We start from the raw sequence: 15,294 nt of genomic DNA, 5'->3' as shown, positions 1-15,294 counted from the left end.
GAATTAATCATTCGGCAGTTTGCGAAGACGAAATCGCAAAGTTCCAAGGAGAATTTCACCGCGATCGTTCGTCGGAATTTTCGATCCAGTGTCTAGCCGGCAATCGTTCGTAACCGCTTATCGCATGATCGAAATACTAAACGCGATTCAACCGCTACGCGTTCGCGTCTGATCACGCTTCGAACGGAATATCAATGACACGATCGACTTCTATAAAACGAGCCATCGAAATGCATATAAAAGGCAGATAAACTGTACCTTGGACATTAGAGCGATCGTAAGTCCCGAGGATGTGAAAATCGAAATAAAAATTTTCGAATGAAAGCGCTTGACGAAATGAAGTGAAAGTGAATTTCATCATCTGCTCCGCTTTGCGGTCTCGAATGCTGGTAAAAGACAAGCAAAACGCGAGCAATACGTAATTAGCATAATTAGCGCTCGTAAATTAAAAGAAACGACAAGACAAATACCTAATACGAGAAATGTAAAAATTTTTAGATTAGGATTAACACGAAGTTGTAATTTAAAAAAGAACAGAAAATGAAAGCATCTACTAATCCTGTTTATACATATATACAGGTAACCCTCCTATAACACGGTAGATGGGTTCCTAGAAAATACCGTGTTGTGTGAAACCGTGTTGTACGAGACCCAGAGACAGTACAAAAAGGGGGGTTACGTTCCGAAAACTTATTAAAAACAAATTTCTTTTCTAATTCCACATAAACAACTTAATTTTGATTAAAAATATAAATATATGTGCAACACAAAACAAATAAGAAACAAAAATATTATTTTAATTTAACGCAACTTTAATTTAATAAATTTCTTCGTCGTCACTGCTCGTGCAGAAGTACAGTGTTGTACAAAGGTTTTCGTAATTTTCTCATCGTGTTAGAGCGAAACCGTGTTGTAGGAGGGTTCTCGCAATTTATGAATCGTGTTATAGTGAAACCGTGTTATAGGATGCCGCGTTGTAGGAGGACTACCTGTACATACATTAGCCTAATCTTGGGTAGTCTACAAATCATTCAAAAGTCCTCCAAAAAGAGTGAAAAAGATTATTGAAATAAATGAAAAATAATTATGGAAGAATAGTGATTTATGATAGATCGAATGGTAAGGAGGTGTTGTGACAGATCTAAATGAAAAATATTCGGGTAACGAAATGCTTAGAATTCTGGTTGGAAAATTCGAAAGAAATTTGTATTCGTCACTGAAACATTGTAATTCGTTTTATGGTTGCAGTGGTATATCGATAATTATACTTACAACACCGATGCCTTCGAGGGCGAAGATGGCGGTGCCAAAGAACAGAGGTAACTGAGACCAGCTCGAAAAGTTGGGCACGTCATGGATGCTGGGCAGATCGCTGAAAATATAGTAGAACGTGATCCCCATTCCAGTGGCGATCAACACGTTCGCAAGCATGGAGAACGGCGCCAGGTATTTCAGGTTCCTCACGAGAGAGAATATAATCAAGAGAGGCAATAGCGCCGCCATAAAATACCGGATATCCCGGTCGGTCTCTGTATAATAGTCGACCACCCCCTTGATGTTCGTCGAGATGAAAACGATGTACACGCAACAGCAACCTATTAGGTCGATCACTAGGAACGAATTAATCGTTGCCCTGAAAAAATTCGACAGATCGTTACTCGTGACCGTGTATTTTTCCACCCTTGGGATAAATTCGCCCGACGTTAACTGAATTTCTCGAGCAATTAATTTAGCAAACTAGTCCTAGCTTTGTTCTCGTGGGAATAGAAAATTCTGCTAATCTCAGAATCCACTGGAAAGCGACTAGAGCTTAGGATAGTAGTCCAATGATTCCCGAATTAAGAGGATAATGCAGGGAAAATTTGTGAAAAAGAGGGTTCTATAGATGCTATGTCAGAGATGGTAAGATTTGAAACTCGACAGGGGTCGTGTCTGACACGGAGTCGTACCCTTGAATTAACCCAGGGTCTTTTGGATGTAGAGAGGTAGTTGGTACATTCGAAATTTTTTCTCATAAGAAGAAGATTTTGTCGAATTATGAAATAAAGTTTATAGTTCCGGCGGTATAATTCTTTGAATACACCTGTACTCTCCGAAGTTCCTCATCCAGACTTTGCACTCCGCTATGGAGACACTGCTAATCTATACTAATATTGTTATAAAAATATGCACTACTTTTCCAGGATCAAATTTTTCCTCCCCAAAAGCTTCTCACTTTGGAATTATCAGGACTGCAAGTCGGTTGGATAAAGAAATTCCGAGAATTGTCGAAGGGTTAACTTGAAGCCTACCAGGGCTCAAATGATTTTCCTTACATTTCTAATTAAATTTAGCCACTTGTCCAAGTGTTCCGTTCTTCTGAAACTTTTCTTATTTTATTTCTTCCATCTACTGGTCGTTTGACCGATCATGGTAGGTCTAGTGTTAACCCAAGAATTACCATAATCGGTCAAGTGACCGATAAATGGAGAACTCAAAGAGAAAGAGCTTGAAAAGAAATGGAATAGTTGTTGCAAAATAGACAGTACGTGTATTAAGAGGAATATCGAGAATTCGAACGGACTAAATGACATTTAACATGGAATGCAGAATTTTGAATGAAAATTTGAAGACGGTCATTTAGACTGTGGCAAGTTTATTAACCCTTCCGCCACGGTGGGGGTCTGTTAACCCTTGGAACAAAGCGTTTTCAAAGTTTTAAACGTTCAAAGTTTTTAGCATTCGGGGCCAAGAAAAGAAAAGAAAAAGAAAAACCGATGATCGCAATAGCGTTTGCAATTCTTCCGGAAGAGAGCTAATCGGAACGGGAGCACTTGTCTTCATTTTTGGCTCGATTCTTGCGACTATAGCCACCCGTCGTGTGTAAGTGGTGTGTCTGATGGCCGATGACTATGGTGATAGTAACGAAAAGGGTTAAAAAGATAAAAAGAAAGGGAGACTTACTTAGCCAGGCGAGCGTATTTCTGGATAGGTTCGGGTCCGACCAGAAACGCGGCTTCGGCGACATCAGCGAAGCCTAGACTCGGCGTCTGAGTCCGCCTGCATAGGTTATGCGCGCACTTGACCAAGATGTGCACGCAGTAGGTACAAACGGCACCGATGAAGAAGGTAGCGAAGAGCCCGAAGAGCAGACCGGCATTACGGAATGCCATTGGCATAGCTAGAATTCCGGTTCCCAGGCTGCCTTTCAGCAGATGTATCAGGGTGTCCAAGTCTGACGTCGGATGTGCCAACTTCCTATGCTCGAACGGGTTGTAAAGGGCCGCTTCCTCGTCGTTTGGTCGTTCCACGAGCGGCAACGTCGAACCGTTCGTGACGGTAATCGGTACGTCATTTTTCTCGCACTTGTATCTGCAAAACCGACGTCGTTAGTATGCAGTCCCGTTAACGGGTTTCCGTTATAGAAGGGGTATTGATATATCATAGTTTTGAGATCGCGAGTAGAAGTGTGGCGTGGGGATTCATGACTACGTACGGCACGACAGTGTTTCCTTTATTTTTTTTTTTTATTTTTTTTTTTCTCGACTCACTGATTATGTTTCTGTATCGATTACGACAAGAATACGTTCATGAGGGAAGAGTAGAGAGTGACGTGTGTGAGAGATTTTCTTTTTCGTACTCGCGCAACCAATGCACGCTACGCACAAGGATCACGGATCAGTGGGGGGAACAGAGAGGATCGAAGCGTTCGTAATCGATCCATAGATCATCTGGACGCGGTATGACACGTGGTAACACACGTGCGTGGTCAGATTGATGATTTTTGTTTACTTTGGTAATCACGACGAGAGAGAAATAATAACCCTAACTTGCAAGTCGAGCAGCTATTTGATAGACTGAAGCAGCTAGCAGAAGGATTCTTTGAAAACAGAAATTAACCCCTTACACTACGATGACGAGTCTAACTTGTATGTTTAACAATAAATCTAATTTTATCGTGGATGGAGTAAATCTATGGTGGTTAACACGTTAAACGCCAGACCGGTCCTAGGGACCCTAGACTTTCCGTTCAGGTCCTGCAAGATGGCTAACTGTGGCGTGAACCGAACGACACGTAAAACCGGCGTGACGTTTAACCTGATAATTAAAATTATGGGTTAATTACATGGTTAATTAAGATACTTCTTCCATGTGTTCGATGACTTTTCGTAATTAAATCGTAGTGCAAGGGGTTAATGATACGTATCTATCTTCTTTGAATATTTCATATATCGTTACACGTTACTTTGGATTTAATTTCGATCTTTGGTCAGTATCATTTTGCAAAATGCCTCTCAGAAACGTACGGTTAAATGCTCTAGACGAAGGAGTTCCAGATTATTTATCATTGTTGAAAATACACAGACACTTTTGGCAAAATGCGTTTTGTTTCTCATCGAGATAGGATTATATTTATCCTCAACTTTCTATTTTCGTTGCGTCGTTTTATTTATAATTGTTTATGTTTAGATGCACGCTTGAGGTCGGTAGTTCTAGTGTCAAGGAAAATTTACAGAATCGTACTCCGTTTTACGTGTCTATTTCCATTCGTTTGTTTTTCAAATTGCATTCTAAATGTCATCCAGCGTGACACCGAGATATTATTCGAACGCGGTTGGTATTTTGGATGCGTGAGTACGGAAGTCGGATCGTTCACAGTCCAACCTGCAGAAATTTCGCAACGAAGACAGCAAGTGCCACGCGTGAGTTGAGTAACACGTTTGAAGCTAAAATTCGTCCAGACTTAAGGCCAAAACCATATTTATAGCTCATCAACGGTCACGTTTATCATATCCGTAAAACAGGACGAGAGATATTCCTCCGTTAAAATTCGCTTTGGCTAGAAAATAATATTTTATGCGGCTTTTTCGTATTGACCTCGATGACATCGATGTACATGAATATTCGCACGCGTGTATTTCTCTTGGCACTTTTATTGCCTCGACATTTCATTTTCTATTCGAAATAATTTATAACGATCGATGTATACAAAGGTAGAAGTGAAATAGAAAATTCTTCAAAGAAAAATCAACAATCTGACTACAGCGCAGAATTCGTGATAAATTAAACGCCTCATGGATTAAACGAGTTTGATGATAACACGATAAAGACGTGAATTCGTGGGCGAGATCTACGCGTTTCGATCAGGCAAAAGCTGGCCACTCGTGACACGCATTAATTCTAGAGTAGAGGAAATGAAACTAGCAATGAGCTTAATGCGAGATCTCGCAGCTGAGATGGTGTTTGCACTCTATGGACTCGAGCAGTATCGATCATCGCTTCTTTCCATCACGCTGAGCATTTGAATACGGCTGCAAGCGTGATTCTATTGCATTCGGTTCGAAAGGTGCCAGCGAATAATGTGTCAAAGACCAACGACTTTCAAAGTATTCCTTTCGAATCACTCCATTTTCGAAGGTACAACAACAAACGTGTCGACAAAGATTTACTCGACCTTCCCTCAAGCTGGAAAATTAAATTCCCGACAGAATTGCATGGAGAAAAATAATTTCTTCCGGAATTATACGGAATTCGCGTTTACTATACTTTATCTGCGCATTTACTCACTCTGAATCGTTATTCAGAGACCGGAAAATCCTATCAACGCGAGATCGTGGCAATTAAAAGCAAGTTACTCCCTGGCACCTTCGCGTAATCCGATTTGGGGATTCCGCGGAATCGGTTAAGCTTTCTCGAAGCTCCTCAGGTAAGAAGAGCCCTATCGACGAGCTTGACGAAGCGATAAAGTAAAGTACCCCGAGGGACCATTTAATCCACGCATTTCTATGGCAAACGGTTCCCTTCGATTTCCTCCCTGTCGCCCAATTTCCTGTCCGTTATGTGCACATGCGAACATCGAGGAAATCCATCGAAAGATCCGCGGAAGCTCCGTGAAAAATCTCTCCAAAACGTCCCGAGTTTCTATTTTTTCATGTTTTTTTTTCTCTTTCTCTCTTTCATCTACATCTTTCGATCGATACTTCTGATTCGACGATCGCGCAGACGATTCTCGTTTCTGCACGGTATTTTTCGTGCGTCTCACTCGCAGGTTTCTTTTCCACCGTTGCACGAGGTTCGAGGGAAAAGTGCATGGCGCAACGTGTTTCGCGAGATGACAATTGGCAAGGTCCGAATTGAAACTTCCGGCAACAGCGAGCTTTGGCAGAATTCTGCACGGCGACGATCAGTTCGTGCCCGGGTTACTGTCGCACGATCAGGGATTGATCCTTGAACTGGATCGAATTCGTCCAACGATTGTCCCGATCGTTTATGAGCTGATAGAGAGATTCGTCTCGTGGTCTTTATTGGAACGATAATGGATCCAGGGTGTGACGAATTGACAGGCACGGAGATACGCGTTGCGTAATGAAGGATGATCATCGAGCCTCTAAAAATGACTCGAGTAATATTCTATGAGACGTAGGGATGATTTTCAGACGAGACTGAGACAGGTGAGATCAATATTAATTTCGAACAGGGGGAGTGGAGTGGCCTCGAGTAACATTTCGAGTTTCGGGAAATGTCGGAAAATTCGTGCCAAATGGATTTTATTTACACCCTTAGCATATTTCTAGCCGACGACTTTATTGCCTGTTGGCAGTTTAATTCTGCACGATCTTCTCCATGCATTCGTCATTTGTCACCTGTGTCCTGAATGAATAATTTTCACGTTTAGGCGTTGAAGCAGCTTTCACGCGAGTTTTGCAATTCGCACTGCGGATAGCCGAGTTTATTCTTCGTGATTCGAAATTTGATTTTTCCCCTTAGCTATGGCACGTTTCGAATATTAGCCTCGGCACTCGAGCAAACGATGAAATAACGCGACTCGAAATTACCATTACGTATTCACAGCGACGTCGACGTTGTTCTCATTAGAAATACGGCGATATGTCTTACCGTAGACACCGTTTTTCTCGAATAAATAATTTATGAACACGCTTTCGCAAAAAGTTGCAATCCGTCCGCTAACACGTGACGCATGGAAAATCTCCCAATCTATATTCTATTTGTATTAACTTTCCGCCAAGTGTCTCGTAATTGTATCCCCTGCGCGTATAGCATGAGATATAGCAAATATTGGAATTAAACGCGTCGCATGAATATTCCGATGTTGCAAAAAGCGGGAGACATACGTGGCCATGAATACACGTTTCGATGTTGCTATAAGCTCCCTTGTGGGAGAAAAAATTTCTGAGATTCAAGAATAACGACGTACCGAGCTAGGAAAACGCGTGTGAAACGTCTGAACGCAGTTATGCTAGGATGAAAAATGGTACCCCGTTCTATTTCCTCTGTTCCCAAACTCGCCATCGTGCACAGCTGGTCCTCGTGGAGAAATGAGGGAGAAATTATGACTGCCGCGTTTGACCATGCACTTTTCCCGGTAAGATTACCGCAACTTCGATCATGAACGATCTGTAGGACGAGCACAGCGTGGATTACACGACTAGCACGGAAGAAAACGAGCAAATCTGTCGGACGAGATGGACAATCGGTCGTTCGATCGTTATCGTTCGTTTCAACGTACGTTTCCCGATTTGCTTCGACGTTAATCGACAGGATCACGTAGCACGTGTGCGTAATACTTGTGTGTGTATTCGTGTGTAACGGCGAGACACGTATGGTGTAGTAAAAAATGGCAAAAAGGTAGGTGTGTAGGCATATAGGTACCCATTGAGGTGCGGTAGTTTCTCTCCTTAGTCGTGCGAAGCTTTCTTAGTCGAGAAAGCTCCGAAATAGAATAGTAGTAGTAGTAGTAGTAGTAGAGTAGTAGTAGTAGTAGGTCTGTGTGTGTCACGTTACACGTGACAAGAGTTCACGCGCCGCGATCAGGCTTAGAGGCAGCTGCAACCACCGCACTGCATCACCGCGACGCCCAGCGCCACGACGCAGTACGACGACTAACAAGCCTTCTTTGCTTTCTGACATTTTGCACTTCTCGCCGAGCGTGTCTATTTTTTTTTTTTAATTATTTTTATTTATTATTTTTCGGTACTTTAAGTCCGTTCCGCCTTTTTTTTTTGTTTGGATTTTTGGTTTTTGGTTTTTTTTTTACGCACGTCAAACGATCTATTTAATATTCAATTGCCAATTTTTGTATGTATATTTTTTTTTTTGGTTTCGTATTTTTGATGTTGCACGACGTCCGAAAAATGTTCGTTTCTCTTTCTTTCATTCTCTTTTTCGATTCTTATGTACATTTTTCGGTTTTATTTTTACTTTTCCGTGGTACTTTCGATATCGTCAGTCGGTTTGTTTGCGTCGCGTTTGCGTCTGGTCGCGAAACTCCGTTACTTTTTTTTTTCTAACTTTTATAGATTTTTTCGTCCTTTATTAATTTCTGCGTTTCTTTTCCGTTTTTCGGTACTTATTTTTCGGTCTTTTTTTTTTTTTTATTTATTTACATCGTTTGACAACAAAGCGTTTCACCGTTGCTCGATCGAGCGGCGTAACACGTCGATCGTAACGAAACCGTCTCGATAAATCCGCGCTTTGAACCCGCGATCGTCCATCAGAGAGACCGTGCCGTTTCTTTCTCTTAAAACGGTACCGTGTGTGTATACATATATGTAGATATGTACATATATATAAATATATATGCAGTTTTAAAAGATTTATTTTTACATTTTTATGTTTTACTTTTTGTCACTTTCACGTTATTCGCAGAGCACTTTCATAGAGCCCGAATCTATGCCCGCAGTTTATACGCAAGTCTGGAATCATATAAATGCACATATTATATAGTAAAGACAGATTTCATCTTTATCATAATCCTTTAGAGGAACATAGTTTGCTTGCACACCGCATGGCCTCAATTACGAAGCATCCTCAGCCAATGACGAAGAAACCGCCGCGAGGATTATCTCCTTGCTGCACCTTAATCCCCTACTAATTTATTTTAATTACCATAATCCCTCTTTCTCTCCCGTTGCGCTATTTTTCCGATTTAAATACAGTCGAACCTCTATAAGGAACCCTATTTTCTCACACCCTTTCGCTGGATCGTGGAAACACCCATGAGGCGAAATAAAATTAATTTTAACTCAAATTCTTCGTTGTCAGGCACGTCTTTTCAACCCCGTAATTCTTTTAAAATCCGTTCTTTTACCCCGAATTCGGAATAGCTAGTTCTCTATGAGCCAAAGCGTTCTGTCGAATATACTATCGTTGCCATCGCTATAATTCGAGGTTTGCAATATTTCAGAAACTAACCACGCGCAATTTCTTTCGTCCGTTTACGTCTCAGAGGTTCGCTTTATTTCGAATAAAATTGAGCACAAGGCGAGAGAATCTATACCCCTATTTTAAGCGTCTCTATATCGAACTTTCGATTTTTAAGCCTATTTTATCCTAAAATCTCTGTAACGCGAAATTTCTAGCTCTTCGAGGCTCTTCGAGACTGTTGCGAAAGAAAATAATTTAAATACAACGCGTCATGCTACATCGCGCGAGGTAACGTAATCAATGTATCCAGCCAAATGACCTGTCCAAAGTTTCGAAGAAACTCTTTCGTTTCGCTTATCCCCGAACTAAACGAATTTTTCTTTCCATTATTTAATTAAAATTTCTATTTCGATAATTGCCACGTGATAATCGGACCCGTGTATCGCGAAACGCGTGGAAGACTGAACGAGATGACTCGTTTCGAGGCATTTCCGGGGAACGCTGCTACTAAAACGGTTCCCGTTTCCTGGGAACCTGCGACTAATTGCGACGCGAAATTATCGAACAGCTATACGACTTCGTGCGATGAAAACGGCGCGTTATCCAACAGGTGGTCCGAGCGAAATTAGGTTCGGGAAGATTAACCGTGGTCGCGATTATGCGGTTCGATTGCCTGCTTCGAAAAGCAGTATAATCGGTGGCTAATTCGAAGACCCGCAATCGTTGGCTCATTCGCGTTACGCAACTCGTTCTGAACGTCGTTCGAACGTCGATCCTGGATAAACGCGAGAAAATTGAACGAGAATTTCGCGTGGAGACGCGGTGCGAGAGAGGAAAGGACGATAAATGGAGAAACGAGGAGACGAAAGCCGCGAGAGACGGTTCACGAAGGTGCAGTAAGGAGAAATTCCATCCTGTGCGCAAAGGATCCAAAGATCTCGTCGTCTTGCCGCCAAATCGACGATCGAGGGAATCGCTCGTTTGTGCGGAAAATCGGCCCCTTCGTGCATGATTTACGTATATTGTATCCTCTCATCTTGTTACTTTCCACGGATAATTTCGCTTCTCCTTTGCTAATTCTACCTACGATGATCCGGAGACGAGAATCGTAAGAATTTCCATCGTTTAGGATATCCTAGGTGTTGAGCAAACTATCGTAAAAATTGAAACGTGTCTGATTCTAGAAATGTTTCCGAAATTCTTTCGTTATCTTCCTCTTCGTGCTTCGACTCGTTACTCTTTAATAAATTACGACAATTCTGTCTGTATATATTCATGGTTATACTACTTACGTATTTTTCTGAAGAAATTTCTATTTCATTTTCGTACTTAATATTTTATTGATATTTTTATTTTATCGCTTTTCTATTGGTACTCACTGTTACTTCCAGGAGTGATAATTTAGCAAATTAGAGCAATTTTAGATACGTATATCAATGATAATAGGTAACCCAAGAAATCTGCTGTTTTTATTTATGTAATTGGAAGTAGTTATTGTATAACGAGATACATATGTAATTAGTGCTATATCAACTAGAGTAATAATTTAAAGGCAATTCAGGCTAGTTTACTCAACCCCTCAAGGACATCTGGAAATTTCTCATCGATGGAAATAAAGCTTCCGACTGGGCTCATTTCCATTCCCGGTAATGCGTAATTTCAAGACCGTGTACGAGACGTGATATCGTCGTTGTGTGCTGCCAAAACTCTCTTATTACGACTACGTGACAATTCCAGTAAATAACTGATCCTTAGAAATTTCTATTTACATTCCTATTAAAAATACAATTTCAACTTGCCTACCAGTGAAAACACGTTACGCCAGCACCTGATCAAAAACCGTGTCCAGTATACTCAGCTTCGATACTCTTCCAGGATAACCCATTCTGCCCCCATACAATAAAAATCCCATAAAATCCCGCTATTTCTCTACAAAGAAACAAACCTCTCCTCGCGTCGAAAAACACGTGCCCCTTTCCGAACCCCTTGATACATTTCGTTCCATTTCCATTATTTTCGCGACTTATTATCGAATCCTCAAATCGCAATTACCCTTTTTCGCGAGTATTCGAGACAGTCCGCGAAATTTCTCGAAATTTCAACCACGCGTTGAAAGAATATCCCCAAATTCGTATGCGATTTTGATTCGTATGCGAGATGCAACTTTTTATTCGTATTTTCACGACATTCCTACGTGAGAAAACGTACGAGGGCTCTTTCCTCTTGCGGATGTAAATGGGTTACGGAAAAGAAGCAAGAAAATGATTAAACAGAAAATGGGAAAAAAAAAAGAAATAAGAAATAAAATCGTGAAACATACGAGTGCACGGCAGACACACTAAATAAAAACGGAAGCACGTTTCTGCACAAACCAGCGATAACAGAATCGTCGGGATTGAGCGGTCAATTCGGAAGCATCCCTGGTGCCAGCTACGCTACGAATTCTACGTCAGCGATCACAGGCGGTATGCATGAATTAGTCGTGAAGTTATTTATATTACAGAGTATAACATTAAATAACATAATAAATGGTAAGAGAGCACAGAGAATGAGAGAATACACATATATACGATATAATGCACAATATATGATCCTCGGGTTGTCACTCACGTTTGCTTGAGCACGGAGCATTTGAGTTTGGCAAGAAAGCAATGGTGATGATTGGTCGTGGTAGCAGATAGTGAATTGCTCGACTATCGTTGAACCGTTCGTTCGCGTTGGTTTCGTAAACCAAGTTTTCGCACTTACTTGACAAGAACCATGTCTGACAGTTCTGTTTTCACACCGTGCTTCTTTGGGTCGTATTCCGCTATCATTGGGCGCATTGGTGTTCTCTGTAACAAAGGAGAAGACGGTTAGTCCGATCATTTGCTTTCACCCGGCAATTTCATCGTGCATTTACATTTAACAGTTGCCGGTTATTCACAGATCTCGCCAACGAGTCATTCATGGTCCACGATTTTACTCCACGGACAGATTCGCTATGACAATTTATCGCAACACTTCGCCACGAGTGAGGAAAAGGATCGGCTGATTCATAATTGGACGTCGATTAATCGAGATAAGCGAAAAATTACGCACTAATGTCCCGATTTATTTTCCCACGCGAGTTTGTTTCCTCTCGCTTCTTCAATGTACTAAGAAATTGCGCGAAAATCGACGAGGAAAATCGGCACGTCTGTCGATAGGCTGAGCAGAAGGTGCACCCTTGCTTGCCGAAACAGAACCACACGACAGTGGGAATTATCCCCGCTTTTACGTAACACGACAAATTATTCAACTACGTAGTTGGCCCGATAACAATGGAATCGCGATTAGACGGTAATTACCATATCGAGGAAACGAATAACCGCAGCGTTTCCACTGCTTTATCGCTTCTTTTTGCATGCAGTTCAGCACAGGTATACCCTTTTGTCGGGGAAACGGAAAAGGAAGAATCGAACTTGATTTTGCCGATGAAAATGACCGAATATTGACACCCAAGAATGAAAATTTCCCGAATTTCACTCTTTGCGAACGAAGAAGACATATGTAGTCGTTGAAAACATAAGTTTCGTTATGTACAAAAATTAGTCTAGGATATAAAGAGTGAATAAGTAGTTTATAAAACCTAGATTCTGGGAACGAATGTTTATATAAATATTAGATAAGAATTGGGGGTTCTTGGGGGATTCTTGCGAATCGGTCAGGTGTTCTAGAGAAGCACTCAAAGATGGATATACTTTCCTCGTAATGAATAATAATAAAATAGTAATAAGAGAATTTCAAGTAGCAATGTATAAAATGTAAAACCGCTAAAAATGACAAATTTTAGAAAATTCTTTAAATAAGAAGTATTAACCCTTTGCACTCGACGATTTTTTGACTAGAGAAGAGTAGAAATTCAAAGATTTTCTACTAAAATACCGACGATACCTCTTTCAGCAGTAAATACAGAATTGTATGATAATAGAATTGTACAATTATTTGATTTCGATACCTCTCACACTGTTACGTTACGTTAAATTTAATATATTAATTAATATCGATCTTCCAAATTTTATGAAACGGTGACTGAAGCTCACCTCTCGAGTGCAAAGGGTTAATAATAAAAATAAAAATATTACGTCGTGCATAAGGGTTCAGGGAATATATCATATAATTATTTTCCTGACACGGAAAGGGAATATAGCGAGACTTTCTTTAACATTGGCACGACTACTGAGATTTTAGCTTCCTGTCTTTTACATATACGAATATGAACAACGCGTAATTTGATTTGACAGTGAAATCGTGCGAGATTATGTTCTCTCGGAGAAATCGCGATTGTTTAGGCTAAATATTTGGAATAGGGTAAACGACCATTTCGTATCGCGGATATTGAGATGGTCAGTGTTTATCGCGCACAACTGCGTCCTTTGTTGCACGGGCTTTACAGTTTGTTTCCCTCTTTCCCGACAAAAGTTCAGCTTTTCTATTTTGATCCATTAACTGGGTCGTTTCTCGATTGTAAACGTCTCCCACACGTGCATTTAAAAATAAGTCGACATGAAGTAACTCGTCTTGTCTGCGGCAAATGCCAACGGAAACGTGGAAAGACCTGAAATTTACTGTCTTAAACGAAAGATAAAGAGAAACACGTATAATCCGAGGCTAAAGATATAATAAACGATGACGGATGAGTGGAAGTTTTATCCTAATTTACGAATTTCCCGTGACGCATTAACGACTCGAAATATACTTTCCTGGAAAGAGATAAAAAGCAACGTGAATAGGTATAATACGACAAGAAACGAATATTAAACGATAAATAGATAAGAAACGACAACTGATGGATCCAAATTTTATCGCAATTTACGAATTTTCTGCGCCGCGCGTATGGCGGGAAATTCAAACTAGGCCAGAGTAAAATAATAACGAGCATCAGGAGCATTATTTTAAAGGCGTGTTACGCAACCTGCGACTATATCGTGCAATGTATGCCGATCGCAAAGAGATCGACGATCGATGGTAAGCGGAGATAAGCATTCGCCTTGTAGATATCTTAATGTTGCGAGATAAGCCAACCTGTTTGGAAACAGGCCCATTCAAGTTGCACGAACGGTTAGTACCGGGAACTTTGTTGCAACTACGTAAATGATCGTCCATTATCGACAGCAGTGACGTATAATTGCATAATGTATGCTTAAGATGATATCGGGAATTTGTCGAGCACCGATATTCCACTGCGAAACTAAATTTCCCATTTTCTACAAAGTGATCTTTAAACGAAATCAATTCTCGGAAAATGCATCAAATTTTCATGTATTTTCTCACCTATTTCCAATTTCCTATTTCTCGTAATTAAATGACGGGAAAACATTTGCCAAATGCAATTGCAAATTCTACGATAAAAGAAAAGATTAGCCAAAACCTAGGGGATGTACAGTGAATGAAAATCTTGGAAGCAGGTGTTAGATAGATATCTAGTAAAACACGTGGTTACGCAAATCAGCCGAAACCAATGCACTCTGTTGCAAGTATCTTTACACACGTAACGTAATAGTAACCAAACGTACGTGGAATCGAAACGTATTTAGAGCGGCGTTCATTAAAGACGAAAATGGACAGGTGGATTCATTGACATTTTCGGACATTAGCGACGAGCCAACGAGCCGGTGTCGTTTTGCGCAGTTTAGAATAGACCTGGTTCTATATAAACGATGCAATATGTCGTCTCGTGTATCAAACACTTGCTAACGCACACATGCACCTTTGTTTGACTGGCGCCTAGGTGAAGCCAGACACCGATACACTTCGTGGTCTGCCTTTACAACCTGTTCGACCTGTCAATGGTGCTCTTTCGTAACAGTCTCGTGAACGAACGAAGCTCCTGTTGCTCGATTTTTATCGGTCGCCCAGTGACCCACGGTAGCCTATCGTTTAACAACGTCGTATCTCCATTTCCTCCATTTCAACCGCGAATAATTTCCAACTAGCCTATCTACGCGGAATATCACTGTGTTCGAGCAACATGATCATTGGATAGCTCCGACTAGCGACAGAGATTTCGACAGAAATAAAATTTCACTTGACAAATGACAAACGATTAATGACAACCAGTTGGGATAATAAATAATAAATTGAAACATTACTGTGAATTAACGATAAACAGAAACTGTCGGTATTTAA

At 40.8% G+C, this 15,294-nt stretch overlaps 1 protein-coding gene across 5 annotated transcripts in view; it reads right to left on the bottom strand.

Moving 5' to 3' along the window:
• Window positions 1–15,294, bottom strand: part of LOC108552431 (proton-coupled amino acid transporter-like protein pathetic) — a 54,759-nt gene that overhangs the window by 2,442 nt on the left and 37,023 nt on the right. For 4 of the 5 annotated variants that reach the window (XM_017906967.1, XM_017906969.1, XM_017906965.1 and 1 more), the window contains exons 2-4: window positions 11,893–11,978; window positions 2,944–3,351; window positions 1,273–1,633 (exon numbers count right to left, since the gene is read on the bottom strand). In XM_017906967.1, coding sequence (XP_017762456.1) covers window positions 1,273–1,633; window positions 2,944–3,351; window positions 11,893–11,978 — 855 coding nt within the window. Of the gene's footprint in view, window positions 1–1,272; window positions 1,634–2,943; window positions 3,352–11,892; window positions 11,979–12,046; window positions 12,391–15,294 lie in introns of those variants that run through there. The other variant, XM_017906968.1, reaches the window with a different exon arrangement.

This window comes from Eufriesea mexicana, unplaced genomic scaffold, assembly GCF_001483705.2.
Source record: "Eufriesea mexicana isolate 0111107269 unplaced genomic scaffold, ASM148370v2 scaffold6800, whole genome shotgun sequence".
NCBI lineage: Eukaryota > Metazoa > Arthropoda > Insecta > Hymenoptera > Apidae > Eufriesea > Eufriesea mexicana.
The sequence above is the reverse complement of the archived record's forward strand: the minus strand, read 5'-3'. Positions and strand labels throughout refer to the sequence as shown.